Below are 20,809 nucleotides of genomic sequence, written 5' to 3'. Positions count from 1 at the left end.
CAACCTGATTTAATAATTATATATTTTCTGCCCTCAGACATATGAAAGACTTTCAGTATATTGCTCATAAATGAATGTTTCTCGTAATCAAGTTCATGTCATGCATTTTGTATCATTACTTTGTCTCTTTCCAGATTTTTGTTTTATGGGGATTGGGGCAAGAAGCCCAAAATTGTGGCTTCCTTATTGGATGGCTCAAAGGGGGAGATAATCCTTGACAGTGGATTGTCCAACCCCAATGGACTGACTTTCTACAATGGTCACTTGTATGTTGCTGACTCCAACTTCAACAACCTCACATCCTCCCCTCACCTCATGGTGTATGATGTCTACACAGCAACATGGCAACAACTGAAGCTCAGCACCAACGTCTCAGTAAGTAAACCACAGTTTCTCAGTAAATGGACTGTAGCAGCAGGAGGCGTCAGCAACATACATTCATTACGTGCTTGTCATGACATGAGTAAGGGAATTGCTAGATTATTGCCAAAAGGTTGTGCCAACACAGACTGGTATGTTTAAGTAGTGATGAAAAACTTTCAACCAGATATAGTACTGTAGGTTTGAATTCTGGATTGGACTCTACCCAAGGAAATGCACTGGAATCTGTACTTTACTGAGAAAGTGTAAACCCAAATATTATTTTATGTTATAGATTTGGCATAAGTACTCACCACTGAGTGTTTGTTTCAGCTGCCGATGGGTCTTGCTGTGCGAGGAGACACCCTGTACTACACCGATTGGGTTTCTATGGAGAGTTCCACTGGCTACCTCAAGTCATATGACCTGCGGTATGGGGTAGACAACACTGTGATGCTGACCGGACAGAAGCCTACTGGTCTCCACTACTCTCCTCTAGCCAGACGGAGACAAGGTAAGCAGCTGACAGTAGGTTATCTCACAGCAACAGCACCAAAATCGGACATGCTACTGAACACTTCATGTTAAAAACAATACACATCATGGGTAAATGTTGATCATAGGAACTATCATTGTTAGTGCAAACACTTCTTTTACTGTTGTTCTTTACATTTGATAGAGCACATCTGAGGGGTTTTATGAGATTTGAGACTAAAATGCAAGGTATGATGCTTTTTAATCTAGATTGACACATTTGGCCTTGTCTTATATCAGTTTAAGAAAAGGTTTAAGGCTTAAACAATGACTAATATTTGTAGTAAGACACTGAGTTTTCTCATCAGAGTAATTATTACAATGTTAATTTTTAGAAGCTGCTGAAGGGTCATGTGAACATACCGGCTGCAGCAACGAGTGTGTCCGAGTTCCTTCATCACCTGCCCACCCAGTGCAGTGCATGTGTCCTGATGAGTCTGCCAAAATCCTCACCAGCAACAAGGTCACCTGTGACAGTGAGTACAGCAAGTATTGGAAAACTACATTGACACGGATGAGAATTTTCATTGGATCCGCAGAATTCTGCACTTGGGTCATTCTTGTGAAACACGCCTAAGACCCCTGGCTCATTTTCCACATTTTTTTTTTCCGCTCATAACCATTTTTATCCCTCTGTTGAAAATGATTGTAACAATATGTCTTTAAGTATTTGTCAATGTCTGTAAAACTGAAGTGGTGGAAGTACTAGAAATATAGGTTCAGTGGTTGGATTCACCCATTATCAAAACTTGTCTCTATAGATATGAAACTGTAGGGAGTGATACCAAGAAATATTCATATATACACACATGGTGTTTCCTCTGCCCCATACAGGACCCCAGAACTTCCTGTTGTATGCTGACCTGAACACCTTGAAGCTCAACAGCCTTGACCCTGACTCAGAGGAAGCAACGCACACGCTGCTGTACAGCGACATAAAGAGCAACTTCATTGCTGTTGCCTATGATGAAAGAACTGACACCATCTACTGGAGTGACATTAACAAGTCAGTCTGCTAGCCGTGGTCATCTACATAAATATCAACAGAGCAATGTCATTAGGCCGTCTATATAAAAATTGTTCTGGCGACAATAGTCATTCAACTGAGTGTTGTTTTCAACCAATACAACAGTGATAATGTGTCCATTATTTGTCTTCATTGAAGCAAAGGACACACTGAACTGAAATGACCAGAGAGGTCATGTGTATAATTTGAGACTCATGACTTTGTAAAACGTGTCACTACAAAGTAACACATCAGAAAACATCACTTGACAATTTGGTTTGTTTCAGGAGAGCTATCTTCTCTTCACCCTTCAATGACATCAGTCCCAAGTTGGTGTATCAGAGCACCCACTACATCGATGGACTGACCATTGATGGTGACCGACAGAGGTTGTTCTGGACTGGCTACCTCAATAATGGTTCTGGCGTGATTGCACGCATCAACCTCCAACGGGGGAAGTCATCCTACCATGAGATAGTCACCGGACTTCACAGTCCAAGGGCAATTCTACACATCCCCAAGAAAAAGTTAGTGTACTGGAAGTATCTGAGTTTGTTCATTAAGTCATTGCACATCATCAATCAATGTTTTGGTTTGTTCTAACCATTGTTTGTTATATTATAGGCATTTTGACAAAAAGGCAATGAAAGTGAGTGAGTGAGTTTAGTTTTACGCCGCACTCAGCAATATTCCAGCTATATGGCGGGAGTCTGTAAATAATCAAGTCTGGACCAGACAATCCAGTGATCAACAACATGAGCATTGATCTGCGCAATTGGGAACCGATGACATGTGTCAACCAAGTCAGCGAGTCTGACCACCCGATCCCGTTAGTCGCCTCTTACGACAAGCTGAGTTGCCTTTTATGGCAAGCATGTGTTGCTGAAGGCCTATTCTACCCCGGGACCTTCACGGGTCGCAATGAAAGTAGTCAGGGCTAACAATAGTTAATTATATTCAGACCTTATGTTATAGGTGTGCTCCTTGGAACTGTCCTCAGCTATATATTTTTGTCTGCTGTTCAACATATAAGAGTTGACCTACCTGTTACAGGCTGCTATTTTGGACTGAGTATGGTACAAAGAAGTCTCCTCCAAGCGTTCACAAGTCACGGGCCAATGGCAAGCACCATAAGGTGATCATGTCAGAAGGCCTAGTCTGGCCCAATGCCCTCACAGTACAGGAGAACAAGCTGTTTGTCGGTGATGGATGGGGGAAGGTCTTTACACTCAAGTTCGATGGTGAGAGAAGCCATATCATTATACTCTATCTGAATATTAACTTCTGTTTTTGAATTGCATACTTGTGTAGTTAAGCATTCACAATAAGGGAGTTTTGTAGTTGTCATAGACTCAATCCGTCAAGAAATTTTAAAATTCTGCTATAATGAAAACTCAGAAAAATGGAAACAACATGTGTCGGGACTCAAGTAATGCCATGCTTTGTTTTTGATGTTCCAGGGAACGATGTGAAGGAATTGACATTTCTGACTGGGGCCTCCTTCCACATCTTTGGCATGGTGGTGTTTGAGAATGCTCTTTTCTACTCAGACTGGCACACACACAGTGTTTACATGGTTGACATGGTAACTGGAGACCAGGAAACCATAGCAACACATCTCTCCAGACCTACTGCTGTGGTCATCTATCATCCAGCAAGTCTCAAAGGTATAGGTGATCTGTAAAGAATGTACTGCCAAATGAAATTATACCTTTTTCTCTACGTGTGGAAAGATTTTAAAATATTTGCAGGATTTAACTTAGTGACAGGATGGTTATTGAATGAAGTGTGTCATGATTCATTTCCCATGGAACATGGTAGGATGTTTAATTGCCTCAAGATGTCTCCTGATGAGTCTTCATCACACCTAATCTTAGCAAGAGACTAGAAAAACTAGTTTTTCATTTCTGTATCAGTCTCAAATTCAAGTTCACTCTTGGCACAAAAATCAAAATTCAGCTGCACTTCAGATGGAAGGTATCTGTTCCCCTTGATTCAGATGTCTACGATGGTGCCAGAACTTTGCTTTGCAAAGGATCTTCAGATACTTGTTTTAAATACCAGATTTGCTCGGATTGTGATGAGTACCATGTCCATGAACTTCTCCATCTTTCTTACACATTTGGTTATCATTGCAATGCTGTACAAAGGAACAAAACACGCTTATTGATTGGTTTTATGTGACTGTGATTGTGTAATACTGAAAGCAGAGCATCCTCAGAGTTGAGTTGAGTGCTGTTTGAACAACCTTTTTGACTTGTATTCCAGAAAACAGCCTGTGTACATCAAGTGAGGGGGAGCAAGTGTGCAGTAACATCTGTGTGCCTGTCCCACGCTCATACCACTGTACTTGTGATGTGGGGTCCAAGCTAGCAGCAGACGGCAAGAATTGTATCCAGAGTAAGTTGTGTCATACAAACACAAACATGTCACAAACATCTGTGGAACATATTATCCATAATGTGCGATACATCACCACAAGATATCTCCATATGATTGTTGTGTTTCAGTGTCGAGTCCCTGGGAGATGACAGAGGAGTTCCGATGTGGCCGGGATTGTGGTGACAAGGCTCACTGTGCACAGCTCATCCCAGAGCTCAAGTATCAGTGTGTTTGTCAGGGAGGGTATCAAGGAGATGGCTATGAATGTGAATGTGAGTGGACAATCAGGATTAGGTTGTATATAGGGAATTGAACATGAAAACTGTCAAGGTGATTCTGAGGGTTGGTTCCAGATGAAGATTCACATGTTGTACCTGTCAGATTGTTGATGGAGGCAGGGTTGGCAGTTGATAGTTGTGTTTATATGTTTAGGAATATACAGGCCGTGTTTGCTGACATCATGTAATGATGTTCTAAAAGCTTGTGCACAATAGTATTAGCAGTAAGACTGTTTACAGTACTCTGCTTATACAACAGAATCTTTTGTTATTCATTTTGAATGAACTTTGTAATTGCAGCATGCAGCCAAGACTCTTTCAAGGCGTTCCTTGGCAACAGCACATGTACCCAGTGTCCTGTTGGCATGACAACCCGAGGCGCTACCTCAGCCACAGAATGTGTATGTGAGGACAGGTATGCCCACAACAGCAATGGAACATGTGTCTGTAAGTATATCTTGTGTTGATGGAATCTAGTCAAATAAAACTGTGCAAAACATTTCCATCATCAAAACTTCTAACAGTAAAGCATCAAACAGTATTAATGCACAACTTTAAGATACGATTTATGGATGAAAGATTCACTTTGTAGTATGTCTCCACTAAATATTCTGACTGATATTCTAACAATACTAGGCTGCTATTTGACATCAATATGGATAATAATATTTAAGGGAAAGTAGTTTCTGAATGTTGCTTTTGTTTATAAAACCAATATAATTCCTTGTGTGAGATACATCAGTAAGGGGGATACATTTGTTTTCCACCAGTTGCTAAAAGGAGCACACTATTGATTGGGAATCTGATTTCACAGGATGGCATTTCTGCTCAGATACAGATTGTCCCCTTGGCGAAAGGATGGATAACATCATGAGAAACAAAACCCAGAAACTAAAGAGCCCCCCTAGAATTTTCTTTATGTTCAACTTGAATGTCTCCAACAGGTAAGACTGGTTCCCAAGTGAAGCAAGAATACAGCATTGGTTTCAACGGGCCTTGTGACCCTGGCGACGATTATCTGAAGACAGAGCTGAAGGATGCAGCACTGCGTTATTTAGCTCGCTATGACTTATGTCGGACTCATCACTGTCAGTTTACTGACCTTGCAATCAGGTGTATTGAGACTGGCACCAAGAAACGGTGGTTCAACACAAAGCAGTTCCAGCTCAGGTGGAACATCACTTACAATGACTGGTATGTATTTGGTAGTGGATGAAGTGTCAATTTACAGATTATGTGGGCAGTAAAACATGGATTATATGTAACTTGATATTGTATAATCAATTGTGTAATGTTTATTCATTTCTTTCAGCACTGGTCTAAATGGGCATGCTATAAGCAAGGACTTGGCCAATATCAAGCATAAATTGGAGGATCTGTCTTTGACCCTGAAGGTGAGCTTGGATGAGCAGCAGTATTCCACCATCCCTGGAAATGTGAGGGTGTCCCCACCACACCATGCCTGTCTGGCAGACAGGTATCAGGGGAGCTGTGGTGAGTAGAAACTTTGCTCCCAATAAAAAATTAAAATTATTCAAGATCACTTTCACACAAATATCTACGACCATCAGTTTGCATTCGACTCAACACTCTCCTGACTTAGTGGTTTGAATAGCAGTGTAGATAGGCAATAACTTGTTCAAGCCCTGCCATGTTCAGTGTCATCATGTACAGCTCTTGATGATTAAGTAATTAAGTTGTGAATGATCCAGGAAAATCTCCACCTCCTGTCATGACAACAGAGGCTTCCATGACATCAGAAGAGATGACATCTGCTGAGATCATTGTCTCATCATCTGCAGAAACAAAAGCAGCAGCTGGTGTAACGACAGAAAGGTCTAGACACATGACCTCTGAAGAGGTCACCGAAGATGATCTTGACTTGGTGACTATGGAGGATGTGACAGTGGAAATGACAGACAGTTTGGTGACCACTGCTCCAAATATTGTTCGGTCAGAGGTGACAACTGCACCAGTAATGATCATTACAGAGAAAAATGAAGAGGTTCAAGTTGCACGAGGTGTGTTCTCTTTCTCGTAATAGTTTGATCATTCCACATTAGAGATACAATGTATTTACCAGAGATGTTTCCAACTGAAGTCTTCAACTATAATCAAAGAAATACAAAAAGTAATCTGGTCTTGGAGACAACTGAAACCAAATGAAATTCAAGATAATAAGAGAAGCTTAATTGTTAAATAAGATTTAATCTGTGTATATTTGAAATGTGACATCTCATAAACATTGTTGGCCTTGTTTCTTCTACAGGAAGGCCCTATTTTGAGGGTTGCCCCCAGGGGGAGTTGAAGGTCATGGAACTAGACTCCAACAGCAAGACAGTTAAGTTGTCCACCGACTCCCTCATAGCTATGGATTCCTATGGCAGTCTACTTCCAATCAACTCCAACTATCCAATCACAGATGGCCACATCACACTGCCATGGCAAGCCAATGGGAAAGCAGGACAGCACACAGTGTTGTTTCAAGCTGAAGACAACTGGAAGCAGAAGACTACTTGTCAGTTCCAGGTGATCATCAACGGTGAGTACAGGTCAGAAGTCATCACTGGCGTTGTAGTGCCATATACATGATGGTTCCCTCTTGAAAACGAAATTCTTCAAGATAAATATTATTCAGGATTTTTTTATCCTTTGTAGTTTGTTAATTTACCGCAGAGCTGAAAGATTTACCTGTTCTTGGTCAGTTTGAATTTCCTGTATGACATTTCATCTTTTGAAAGGTAGCAAGGTTGAGTTCATGAAACTACTTTGTCTTAAGCTCTCTGACATCTGGAGTGCAGTATTAATCCCAGTGAAAACATGTTCAAACATCATGCAATTCCATTTCAAAGATAAAACATGTTTTGTTTGTTTTTGAAGACTCCATCCCACCAAAGTTCACCTATTGCCCAAACATCAAACCCATCAATACCAACCACCACCGACAGAAAGTCACATGGAACAACCCTGTGGCCACTGACAATGTGGAAGTGCCAACAGTGACAGGGTCACACAAACCTGATACTGAGTTCAAACAAGGGTCCACCATTGTCAACTACACCGCTGTAGACAAGGCAGGCAACACAGCTGTATGCAACTTCACCATAATGGTCATTCAAAGTAAGCAGACCAATAATAATTCCACTAAACTGAATATCATTCTTTAGAATCTTCTATCTCTGTCATTGTCATAAATCCATTATGTGGGCTGCAGTGACCAAGAATATACAGCCACTCATATTATCTAACCATTAACATAGAGAGTGGCTATCATCTAACTGAATCCTAGTTATGCTGTGGGACTACATGGCCTATGTGCTTGAGATGACCAAATGAGAAGTCTAGGTTTGGTCTAGCAAAGATGTTCAGACCTCTTCAAGGTAAAAACCTGGTTCCTGATTGGTGGTAATATTATCTTGAGAACAAGTTTTGTAAAGTTAAAAGTGACGTCTGTTTAAATTTTGAAGATTACTTTGTGTGATTGTAGACAAAAGGCTAATTAACAGTTACTTATCAACAATAAGTATTGAAAAATAGAAAATGCGAAGATCTCCTGATACAATGAATATTTTCTCAGAAATGGCTTTATTTTAAGCATGTGCTTGTTTCAGAACAAAGCTGTACCCTTCCTTCCATTGATAATGGTGCCTTTGTGTGTGGCCATGACCATACAAAGGTCGACAACTGCTACATTGCATGTGACAAGGATTTTGTCCTTCATCCTGTCATCACCTTCTCACGACCTTTCAACTGTATGGTTGTCAAGGACATTGTTCATCTAACCAGCTTGCTGCAGTATCACGAGCCATGTCTACGTAAGTCTGCTGTGACCTACTAACAACTGTATAGGTATAGTGAACAAAAAGACTCCTAATACAACTTTTTCCCACATCAGATTTCAGATATGGGCACAGATGTTGTTCAAGTTGACTGAGGTGCTATGACTTGCTGGGTAGAGCACCTGACCTTAGCTGCCAAGATCAATTTGGGTTTGATTAAAAAGATTGTTATCATTGTTGGGTTATTGGCATGTGCTCACAAAGTAGCAGCATATACGAAGTTTGTCCCAGAATCCACTTACACTGAGGGAAGATGGGACTGCTACCAACATCACTTTCTGACATTCATCTTCTGAAATTCATTTAATATGTGGAAGACCAACTAATATCTTCTCTGTTCTTTACAGTCCAGGCTTCCAGTTTAGCTATATTTTCTGTGTAATTACAGTGCTCAGCAATAGTGAATGTCACTTAGCATAAAGGACATGAAATGAGTAAATAAACAATAATTGGTAAAGGAACGTTTGTATGACGTGTGTAACCATACTAACTGAATGTTGTCTGCTGGTTGCAGGTAAGAGACGACCTCCAGTAGTGAGGCAGGAGTTCAGCCTCAGCTTCAATGGCCCGTGTGACCCTGATGACAACAGCCTGAAGGCTCAGCTTTCCGTATCAGTTTTGGAGTACCTGGATAACCTAAACCTTTGTCAGAGGTGCACCTTTGGGAATCTCACCATCCACTGTGGCCCCACCACCACTAAACAACGCCGCTATGTGGAGGATCAGTTTTATGTCAAGTGGAACATTACAATTGACAACAGGTACAGACAGTGATACTGGTTTAGAGCATGAAAGGATGTGAATTTTGTTTGGTATTTTGTTTTCTTGGCATTTTATTTAGGGCTCCATGCCTTTAAGCAGGAGACCTATTGTAATTGTTCGGATCATTATTATTATTATTGTTCAATATTCCTCTGATTTTTGTACCAAACATAACTCCTAAACCAGTGCTCAGAATCACTTCAAAAAAAATCATCAAGAGGCCCACAGTGCTGAAGTTGTTTGCACCAAAACCCCAAGACCCTAGACCCAAAACAAAGGGCAGATAATTCAGAATTAATTCCTAAACTTCAAACTTTGAAAGCAGATATCTCCAGAACTAATGATTCCATGACTTCCAATTTTCTTCAGCAGATGCACAATCTAATTCCCATCTGTTTGGGCTGGATGGGTCTAGTCACTAAAATGTAAATTGGCCATTATTTTTGTTTTCATTTTCTGGCCATGTTTTTTGGCAGTTTTGTGAGTAGATAGCTCCCAAAATGTGGTGAGCTCGAACTCAGCTGTAGACATTCCAAACTTTCCATAACTGATGTCCAGTAACCATTGCGCAGATTCTGCACAAAAAGTGCCAGGATGTGCCTTCGATGACTGCCATATTGACTGCAAGTTCTGAAGCAAAGTTTTCTTTAGACACTTTCAAAGTCTTCTTGGCGAGTTTTTCAAAAGCAAAATGCAGACACACATTATGGATACACACGACAGTGTGAGAGAAACCGTAACCTTTGTATCAGTGTTGACGGACAAATAAAATTTTCATCTTAACAAGTCTCTAGCTGGGATATTTGTTTAGAAACCACTAACTGTTCTTATATATGTGTTTACGTAAGGCATTAGTTTATAAAGGTGACAGATAATCTGATTCATAATTTCACAAGAAATCGAATTTTTTTTTACTTTTCCGGTATATTTCCTAATAGACTCCGGTAACATGTTCAGCTGCGAAAGTGTAAGAGGAACAGTGTAATGTATACTGATACTCTATGTAACACAGGACATCATGACAACACTGAGTTTGGCTTCATTTGAATTTGACTCGTCAGATGCCTGCTGGTTGGCAATGCATCATCATGATAATGTGTATAACAATGTTATTTGTTCTGTGAAATGATGGAAAACTTTGATTACTGACAGTTAAATATGGATCAGGAAATGCCACGTACCTCCATTGCTGGGCAGTGCATTGCTATGATTAACAATGCATTATGTTGTTTTTGTAACAACCCTCAGCGAAAAACATCTGACAGTCTGCAGGGAATTTATGAAGGCGGTCTTTCTCAACAGTTGCATAAGGTCATGTATGACTGTGACTTTTCCCAGCAACAGCTATTGATGGTGATTGCTAGTTGTCATATACAATTACTGTCCAACCAACATTAGACACTTTTGTGAAAGGGGATTGGGCAGCATGCTGTAAACTGATCCACTACCTACTCGAAGGTGGAACAGGTATGAAAAGTTTGTGATCCTTGCAATAATCACTTTTTACTCAATGATTTGGAAGTGTCATGTTTCTGTTCGAGCATTCGTATACTAGCATCTTGTAATATGGACTGTGGAAAGCATTTTAAACACTGCAGGTATTTGAAACATATTATGTCGCACTCTAAATTAGGTACATGAGGTCAAGTCATTCATTCACATGAGGTTGCCTACAATGTCATTCAGTACACATGAACTATTTCCGACAGCACAAACATATATCCACACACACAGAACCTAGGCTAGGACAGAAATTAACCTTTCGGTATTTATTTTATCATTAGACACTTAAAATTCGAGTGTTGTATGGGGTTGTGTATTGAAATTGTCAACCTGAAAATAGCAAATAGAATCCATTCCAGAACGAGAGAAGCCTGACACAATTCACAGCAGTTGATCGCTTTACACACCCTCGGACCTTTAATGGTAAAATGGACTGCATGGCCAGATTCACGAGTTCAAATGGCAGGTCGGCATTACACAGTACTTCTCTAAACAAAATCTCAGACACAAGTCTAATAACAATGAAAAGTTGTTACATTTAGAAAGCATGATATTTCCTTTGTTGACGGAAACATTGATCCAAAATTTCTCACCAGTTTTTAAGATTTGTAGCACCTGTCATATCATCTGCTGATTAGATAGTTAAACCAATGGAATAGCCATTGAAACAGAAGTTGTTGTTATTGGTCGTTACTCAAAACAATCAGTTAACCAGTATCAGTTTGAGAGTAGAATCTCGGTAGTGAATATACAACTGGAAATGATATGGATATTTAGGTCGATTTTACACCAGGTAACCACCGATGAATGGCAGGTGGCACAGTAGGACAGGACATGTTCACCACTCATTTTCGGTTTATTATCACATCTATTTTCCCTTTACACCAAATGGAATCGATTTCTTCGCTAGTCAAGATTGAGTATTTTTCACACTGATGCTTTATAGTTGACATAAGGGAGTATCCTTAACATAGCTGAAGTGCTCCCATTAGCTGCTTCCATATGAAAAGCTTTTGACTAGCTGCGTAAGTATGTCAAATCTTTGGTGATGTCATCCATTAAGATATTACAAATGATAGTGGAACCTACAACCATTATAAATTTCTGCCAAAAGCCACAACTGTCATTATCCACAACTAGAGTACGCAACCATTTGTATCTGAAATATGTTAGTTCCATTTTAAAGTCAATGAAGGAAACATTTCCTATTGCTGGAAGTGACATGGTCCACACAATATCCCCGTTTACTATTTTTCAGAATCAGGTGGCAGATGAAATATCATATGATCTAAGTCACTGGATTAGCTAGACTTATGGGGGTTTCTTGTTTCATTTCTGTTCACAGATTTCCTGCATTTTCCAAACCAGAAATTTAACTATTAGAACTATAGTCATTTGATTGAAAAAAACATTCAAAGAAGAAAAAGGCAAATTGACAAAATGCTTATGGCTAATAGAGAATCAGGAAACATTTTGTTTCCGTAGCATAACTCAGAAACCGTTCAATGTTTTTAGACCAAATTTGATAGATATAGTAATCTCAACCTATGATTGTGCCTTTTGCTATTTACAGATTTTTGACATTTATAATTTTTTTTGTTTTTACATGAACATTTTGGTGTTAGTCTTATGCTGGGGTGGGTTTCATTTCCGGAGCAGAACTCAAAAACCGTTCAAAAGTTTTCTGCAAAACTTGGTAGATATATCAGTCAGAACCTGAAGTTGTGCCTTCTGCTATGTACAGGATCTTGTGATTTTTTTTTTCTCGGTTTCCATGGAAATGTTTCGGACCTAGTCTGAAAAGTGAGAGGTGCGTTTCATTTCCAGAGTAGAGCTCAAAAACTTCTTAATATATATCCGTAAAACTTATGTTTTATGTGTGGCAGACCCCACAGTGGTGCCTTTTGGGTTTTAAAGGTTTTTCTGCAATGTATTATTTTCTTGGTTTCCATGGAACGTTTCGAACATTTTCTCAAAATGGAGGGGTGGGCTTCATTCCCAGAGCACAACTCGAAAACCATTTCATATCTTTCAACATATCTTGGCAGATATATGAGACAGATCTTGAAATTGTGACTTTGCTGATTACAGATATATGGCATTTATAATTTCCATGAATTCCATGGAAACAATTCAAATTTAGTCTTAAAAAACAACGAGTAACTCTCAGATTATTTGTCATTTCAAACAATGTTTGGGCCGGGGGTATATGTCATCTTCTGATGACTCTTGTTATGATTTATTATTTTCTTGGTCTCCAATGAAACGTTTCAGACATAGTCTCAAAAGAGAGAGGTGTGTTTCGTTTCCGGAGCAGAACTCCAAAACCTCTAAATATCTGTCAGTAAAACTTGGAGGATATGTGTGGCAGACCCCACAGTGGTGCCTTTTGCTATTTACAAGTTTTTGTGATGTATTAGTTTCTTGGTTTCCATGGAAACGTTTCAGACTTAGTCTGAATGGAGGGATGGGAGCAGAGCACAACTCAAAAACCCTTTCCAAAAACCAAAAACCATGTCTTTAAACAGATCTTGGCAGATATATGAGACAGATCTTGAAATTGTGAGTTTGCTGATTACAGATATATGGCATTTATATTTTTCAGAAACAAACAAATAATTCAAACTTAGTCTAAAAAAACAATGAGTAACTGTCAGATGACAAAAACGAAAATTTACGAAGTTGATGTGATGTGATCATATCTGTATTTTAGTGTAACCAGCAGAATTGTTACATGTGAATTTCCAGGTTTTATTATTCAGATACTCAAAGACATCATCATACTGGGGTTATGTTCAGACTATTTACTACTCGCACGGGAAGATGCTGCAGTGTAATATTTTTAAGACAATCATATACTAGTGTAAAACCGCTACACGTATGATGCCATAAACAGAATACTTAACTCACTTCTGTTAAGTACCATTATTATTAAGCTTGCAGTTACTTGTCTGATACCAAATCATTGACTCGTTTGGTAAAAATGGTATTACGTGGAAGGTTGTGTTAGTAGCCAGCAGAATTGTTACATGTTAATTCACCTTCAGGTACTAGCAGAAAGAATCATGTATGTATTATGTTGCAACTATGTATTGCCTGTGTGTTCCAGCAACCGTGCCCATGTGGAGTCTGTGCTGATGAACATCAACCTGATGCTGGTCAAGTTGGCTAACACACTGTCCTTCAATGTGGGGGAACAGCAGTACACCTCTGTCCCAGGGGCTGTGCGCACCACCCCCCTGCAGATGGTGTGTCTGACTGGTGCCATGCGCTATGATGAGGGCTGTGGTAAGTTACAAATATCTACATAAAGTCATACTACACAAGATGTTTATTTTTTCAATGTAAACTTGTTTTATTTGTTCAAGTGGCAAAACCTCGTTCAATGATGGTAGGGTTTGTTTTTGTATGTTATTGTTTGATAAACCAACATTTCTTTCACTAATACTTTCATCTGCTCCTGACAGTGTCGTGCCCAGTGGGAACCCTGCACAACACCAGCACAGGCCGCTGTGCTCTGTGTCCACGGGGATACTACCAGGACAAGGAGAGGCAGACACAGTGCCAGCGCTGCCTGGAAGGATTCACCAAGGAGGAGGGTGCAGTGGGCCAAGCTCAATGTAAGCAGCCCTTCAAATGGGAGGCACAGAATTAAGCTATGGAACCTTGGGTACATTAACTCCTGAAATCAGGACAAAATAATTTGTGATGGTATTGATTTATTTGTATTTGGAGTATTTCTACCCTTCTTACTGGTGACTAAAGAAAGGGAGTGGTCTTTCCAAGATATTCAGACACTCCATGTCATTTTCTCCTTGTTCTTCATGTTTTAAGAGGTTTATAAATGTTAATGCAAATAATTTAATCATAAGAAACAGTTCTTTTAATTTTGTAGCAGCCATTCAGGAAGGTTCACTATCATGTTTCAGGTGTGTCCTTACCGTCCATTGATGAGATGAGTAAATTCCTGATTATCACAGCCTGCACATTTGGCTTTGTGTTCCTGTGTATGGTCATCTTCATGTACACACAGTATCAGCGCCAACAGAAGCAAGCCCGCAAGAGTCTTGCCCTCGCCAATGCATCACGTTACATGATGCCCAACATCTATGTTGCTCCACCACCTCTTCCAAAGTCTGAGTTCAGTGAAAAGCCCTCTGATACCCGAGACTATCTTGGTTACCATGACTATGAAGATATCGATGGAGCTGCAAACACTAAAGCAACTTTTGAAGCCTTTTACCGCACCCCTCAATCCCAGAGAGATTCCATGAACTCATTCAAGACTGCAAGTGACATAGTGTATCGGATACCTCCGTCACCATCCCCAAGGGAGTCATCAGGGACTAACTCTTTCAAGGCCTCGGATGACACATTGGTGCCCAATTCTCCCCGAGAGTCTACAAAATCCTTCCGGTCAAATGAAGGGTTTTATAACTATAAGCCCCCTATGTCACCTCGGGCATCAACCAACTCATTCAAGTCGTCACCTGAGTCGCCCTATCGAAGCCCTCAGTCTGTGAGAGAGATAATAGGAATCCACCGCTCTCCACCAGAGTCCCCCTATCGGAGTCCACACATGCAGCGCACGTTCAGAGGATCTCCAGAAACTCCACACAAATCCTTCCGGGGATCACCAGAGATGCCCCACAGGTCCTTCCGTGCCTCCCCGGAAATGCCTCATCGGAGCTTATCAAACAATCGTGATGTAGTCATCATGCCCAGCACCTTCAAATCAAACCTGGAGTCGCCCTATCGCAGTCCCAACCTGCCAAAAGATGGCCAAAGTTCATTCAAGCCTCTGAGTGATTCTCTGTACAAGCGCCCACCATCTCCTATCTCCCCCTCCACATCCAGCCGTGTGTCCAGTGACTCCCTCTACAGACCCCCATCCACCCCAAGGGCATCACCCAATGCTTCCCGAGCTCGCCTTGAAGCAATGTTTAGGACTCCTCCATCTCAGCGGTCAAAGAAATCCATCACTGAAAACAGTTGCTATGAATATGAGTAGGTAGCTCTTTCTTTAGACTCTGAAAAGAGTAGAAAATATTCTTCCACTCTTTTCTTTGAATAATGACAGTCTCTTTAAAGTGCAGATACATTAAACACCATAGTCATGCCCAAAGTTCCTCTTAATGTGTTTGAAGTAAACTATCTTTGGAAAAAGAGGCTAAAGTTCTAAACTTTTAAGGTGAAGATCGCTATGTGATGGGATTATGAAGTCCATGGCTTCATCTGGTGGAAATGGGGGCTGTTGTCACTAAGAGTATGGAATATCTGTGTTACTATATCATTTAGCCATCATTTGTCACAGGAATACTTCATTGCAAGTATTGGCTTGCCCTGACTTGATGTATATGATGATGATAATTATACTTATTTATGTACATATCGTTTGTTGCCAAGTTGCACTAACAAGAAGTTTGTTATTCAGGATTTTTCATACCTGGATGTATTACCAATAAAAAACATCATTCATTTTATCACTTATCGACTTCGGGTTTCAAAAAGACTTTTTACTTATTGGCCCAGGTTATTAGATATGAACCAGTAAATAACCTGAAAGTGATGTTTACATAATATGTGTATATTATGTTGTTGTGTTGGAAAATCATAACCATTTATGAATTGAAAAAATAATTTGTTTTCTGTCAGTAGTCTTCAAATGGCTTTGAAGGGGCCCCTTTTTTGTGTTGAAGTATGAACCCCTATGGTTAGTGAACTTTGTGAAATTTGTCCATAACGCACTACAAAATGCTTTGATTTAAATGATACATCATTGCTGCAGAACCAAGGATATATTTTTCAGCCTTTACAACCCCAGTATATGTATATTGATGTCTTTCTCTTTATCTTGTATTTGATTTACTGATCGATATTATCTGCATTGAATCATGACACATGTACTGTACATGAAAGAGGTTGTCATTTTGAGAGAGTTTACAATTATTTGATATTAATGTTTAGTGCATTTGGCACACTGTTGGCCAATCATTACTATATCCATTGTAGCGATGAGCATCTTATTTCATACTGTTATATTACATAAGAATCATGTGATCATTCATACAAGCCATTGCTAACAACAAACATTGATGACAATACTTGTTGAGGGCACATCTTCAATAATAAAGTGCCATCAATGAGTATATCCATCAGTGATACGACACATCACAGCATTTAATTCAGAGTTTTCCAGTGTGGTGACAAACTTACTGGAACAATACTTGGCTTCCATACTTAGGGATCATTTCAGAACTGAATATTTATTTCTTATGTATTTGCTTGACATTAATTTGTAATCAGAATTCAACTTGAATTTTATTGTTTTGAAACAATTATCTTTTAATTAGGGATCAATTAAATTCATCTGAAAAATGAGCTATAAAGCTTTGATTTGATTCATGATATCTACTGTGTCATGTACTCACATGCCTTTGTATTTGGTACAGAAAGATGTCTACAGTGTAGCATACGTGAACTTGCTGCTAAGAAATCAAGTCATTTGTTGTGTGCTATTTCTTACTAGAAACTTATTGAAAGAAGAGTTTCAGAGCTATACACTTTTGAAAAGTATGTTCATGAGAAGCACAGAATCGTAAACAAAGGCTCAAGAATTTACAAAATGTGCATGCAATGAAATGCTTATGACTAGTGGTTTGTATGTGCACATTGTAAGTATTCGTAGCACTAGTACTGTGGTTGTGAGAGGCTGTTGTCTTGAGCTAGTGGACAGAAGCAATGTCTGCATGTAGGACATCAGTGTCCGCTGGGCAAAACATGTTTCGTGCCTTTGTTTCAAATCTTCACTCTTGTGACACTTTTTCATTTCAACAGATGCTCAACTAGAGGACAAGTTACATATAGATTTAATATTTCCTTGAGCTTTGGTGATCACATAGTTCTACATATTGCCAACAATAACATGGAAGTGTAAGTACACTATAAAACACAGGTGATATTCACACTGATGAATACTGTGATACTTGTGTCGACAGGCATTCTGTTCATCAAATGAAGCATACTGGTATCAATCATCATATCAACTTGATACTCTGATGCATATCAGATATCAATCTGGTAACTGATAACAAGGCTAGCATCGGAATTAGCAGAGGATGTCAACTTGTATACACAAATACAGTGGACACTGATCATGTTGGTTTACATTTAGTAAATGCTCATCAAGTTGTTACAGGAATGGTTTATCTGGGGTAAGGATGAATAGAAAGAGCACAGCGTACATCTTGAATAGCTTGATTGTACTAGTCTTTTTATTGTTCTTTGTGTTTCCTGATTCTGCAAATCCCAGGACTCAGGCCTATTCAGGCCTCATCTCGAAAATATCTCTAGACTCCTGACTTTGTACAGTGTGTTCCTCTAGCCCTACAGTGCTTGGTGTTGACATTGATAGTGCTGAGACATCATCTACATCCTATGCAAGCAAACTGCTGGTAGCTCTAGGTGTTCGCATCATCTCCCAGAGTCAACATTCACACTGACAGTTAACCAGTTTTCAATGAAAACAATTTTGATATTTTAATAGTTTAAGTTGCTAATGACATGCATTTTAACATATTGATGATGCAATTTTACTCTTAAAATTTTATTGAGGATTTATGAAAACCCAGTTGGAGGTGCCCTTATTATTCTTGGGTTGTGTTAACTAAATACCTAGGTGACTAGAACTTGTCTTGGAGAGGATTAGTTTGGACTGCTTATGAAAGTCCACACACGGTGCTCAGTGTAATATTACCAAAGAGAGGGTGAATGCTTTTGATGCAAATTTTTTGTTTGAAATTATTTTGTGGTACTTCTGTAATTTATTCAGGATGGGTTTTGTTCAAATGGAACAAAAACACAGGATTACTTGAATGATGAATATTCTGCTTTAGATGAGAAGTGTGGCTTTTATTTCAAATGTCATATCAGTTTACATAAATATTTCATGCTTTGGAAAAAACAAAGATACTGGTTGTGTTGTTACAGCCGTCATGTGCTGAAGGTTGTCGTCATCGCAGTATGTAATTACCCATCAAGATAAGTTATTCATTTGTTACTTTCTGTTTACAATGGGCATTCATCACATTATCATGCATATATATAACCTTACAGCATTTTCTTGTCAGAGTCTTCTTGTGGGTATATAGGTCTGAAATCTGGTTTTCTTTTTGTGGTGTGCAGCAATGTATCCTTGGGGAGACTGAATGTGTGTATATTGTTCCAGTTGTTGGCTGTACTCAATTCATGTGTTGTGCTGGAACCTGCCTGTCTGTAAATAAGTGATGTAGAATCAACTTGTCTGTCTGCTGGTCACCTCCTGGCTGTATCCGTGTCTGGTGTAGTCTCTTGTTGCAGTGGATAGTGGGATAACTTAACAAAGAAACAAGAGTTGTGTAAATCTAAGGGCATTCAATACAATACTAGTCAGTTACATGATCAGTGCAAGATCATTGTGATAGGCCTTATGTAATAGTCAATGCAGGAATAAATGTAATTAAGTATAGGGTAATGTCCGAGTAACTCTCCATTCTTTAAAGAGGGGAGTGAGGCACATTATTTTTAAGGAATGGCAAGTTGAGAGGCTGTTACCCTACTTAAATTACATTCAAAGTATTGGGAATATTTCTGTTATCAAAAGTAAATGTCAAAATGACAAAATGAAGTCTTTGAATTGAAATTGGTGCATGTTGCTTTATTTCTGAAAAGTAATGGAGCAGGCAGACGATGTAATGACATCACAAATGTAGTTTAATTATTGGGAACCCTCAGTGTGTTTAGAGCATGCACTTAGACAGGTGTATACTTAAAGAAACTGACATAGAAGGCTAGCTTCAAAGGGTTCTTCTGTAAATGAACATGATATTTGACTGAATCATTGTAGCCATTTTTATGATAAGCTATGGAACCTTGTGCAAACTATTGTTGTAGTTGTTGTGACTTTCTCCAAGTTGATGGTGTAGTGTTTTACATTGTATCTCTGGAAGAGCAGCTGGGCTTGCTCGGTTGTACCACCACCTGTGTTCATACTCAATACTCTAGTGTTCTGTAGACATTGCAGTATATATGTATTCTACTGGCCATAGATGACTGGAACTGAATGGAAATACACTGGTGATGTCTCTCATTTAACCTGTGTTTGATACCAACATTATGGAATATCTTTTTGTCACTGTGAAGCAAAGAATGTCCGTATTTTATCATTACAGACTATTTATCATTAGTTTCAGATTTGATTAAAAAGAATTTAAGATTATTTTAAAATGTTAAGTCCTCAGTTTTTATGGTTTGTAATGTTATAGTTTGTGTACATGGAGTTTCATGTAGGTTGTTTATTAGGTGGTTTATTGAAGTTGGTAGGTTCACTATTAGCAGAGAGACCATCACTCACGTTTCCTGGAAATTATGCTTCTGAAATATCAATAAATTTTGAGACTTTCCATCCAACTGTGTGTTTGTTTTTGTTTGTGTAACAGCTGAACCACAGGAGATTCCTCAATACACATGCTGACACACATCAGAGCTGCTAGGAGTTGGTGAAGAAAATATAGTACCACAAGTGAACTGCAACATATTAATATGATAATATGTAGAGACATTTTGAACTGACCTTATGTGTAAGGTCCACTGTAAAGTTGATTGTCTTCTATGTTTCATACAAGACACTTGTTACGGGTGTTCAACTTCTTCATTATTTACACATGACAATTCTGGGCTAATACTTGCCCAATCATCAAAAAGTGAATACATATAACAAATTTGTATCTAAGTAATTATGTGCATTCTACATATGCATATGCATATTTACCGCCAAACTTGTCAAAGCTCATCCACCTGTATCAGTTTATGCTTCACGTAACTGCAGTTAAGTTGATGAACTGGAGCTTACTAAAGAATTCAAACTCGAGCGACTGAGCAGTGTCTGTGCAGACCTGGAACTTGAAGCAGTCGTTAAATCTGTCCCTATCGCATGCTTAACGAACGCTTTAGGAACGTTGTTAAAAAGATTGAAGTAGTGCATCACAAAGCATGCGCTAAACATCACTTAGGCGTTCATTGGTGTCTGTATGTATTGGTGAGTTAGGGTGTGTGTTGCTGTGTGATCGAGTGTCTGTGTGTTGGTGTGTGTTTGTGTGAGTGTGTCT

At 39.2% G+C, this 20,809-nt stretch overlaps 1 protein-coding gene across 1 annotated transcript in view; it reads left to right on the top strand.

Moving 5' to 3' along the window:
- LOC137257597 (uncharacterized) overlaps positions 1-20,111 on the top strand; it is a 106,246-nt gene extending 86,135 nt beyond the window's left edge. The window contains exons 11-30 of the mRNA XM_067794915.1: positions 135-375; positions 694-874; positions 1,230-1,370; positions 1,729-1,900; positions 2,188-2,427; positions 2,954-3,141; positions 3,361-3,567; positions 4,169-4,300; positions 4,411-4,554; positions 4,861-5,007; positions 5,505-5,754; positions 5,873-6,054; positions 6,273-6,581; positions 6,830-7,102; positions 7,441-7,680; positions 8,172-8,375; positions 8,914-9,160; positions 13,774-13,952; positions 14,132-14,284; positions 14,594-20,111. Of these exons, the coding sequence (XP_067651016.1) occupies positions 135-375; positions 694-874; positions 1,230-1,370; positions 1,729-1,900; positions 2,188-2,427; positions 2,954-3,141; positions 3,361-3,567; positions 4,169-4,300; positions 4,411-4,554; positions 4,861-5,007; positions 5,505-5,754; positions 5,873-6,054; positions 6,273-6,581; positions 6,830-7,102; positions 7,441-7,680; positions 8,172-8,375; positions 8,914-9,160; positions 13,774-13,952; positions 14,132-14,284; positions 14,594-15,675 (4,912 nt within the window). The 3' untranslated portion in view covers positions 15,676-20,111. The remainder of the gene's footprint in view (positions 1-134; positions 376-693; positions 875-1,229; positions 1,371-1,728; positions 1,901-2,187; positions 2,428-2,953; positions 3,142-3,360; positions 3,568-4,168; positions 4,301-4,410; positions 4,555-4,860; positions 5,008-5,504; positions 5,755-5,872; positions 6,055-6,272; positions 6,582-6,829; positions 7,103-7,440; positions 7,681-8,171; positions 8,376-8,913; positions 9,161-13,773; positions 13,953-14,131; positions 14,285-14,593) is intronic.
- Positions 20,112-20,809: the final 698 nt, after the last annotated feature.

The sequence above is a fragment of the Haliotis asinina genome, chromosome 12, assembly GCF_037392515.1.
Source record: "Haliotis asinina isolate JCU_RB_2024 chromosome 12, JCU_Hal_asi_v2, whole genome shotgun sequence".
NCBI classification, from domain to species: Eukaryota; Metazoa; Mollusca; class Gastropoda; order Lepetellida; family Haliotidae; genus Haliotis; species Haliotis asinina.
This window is presented reverse-complemented; position numbering and strand designations above follow the sequence as displayed.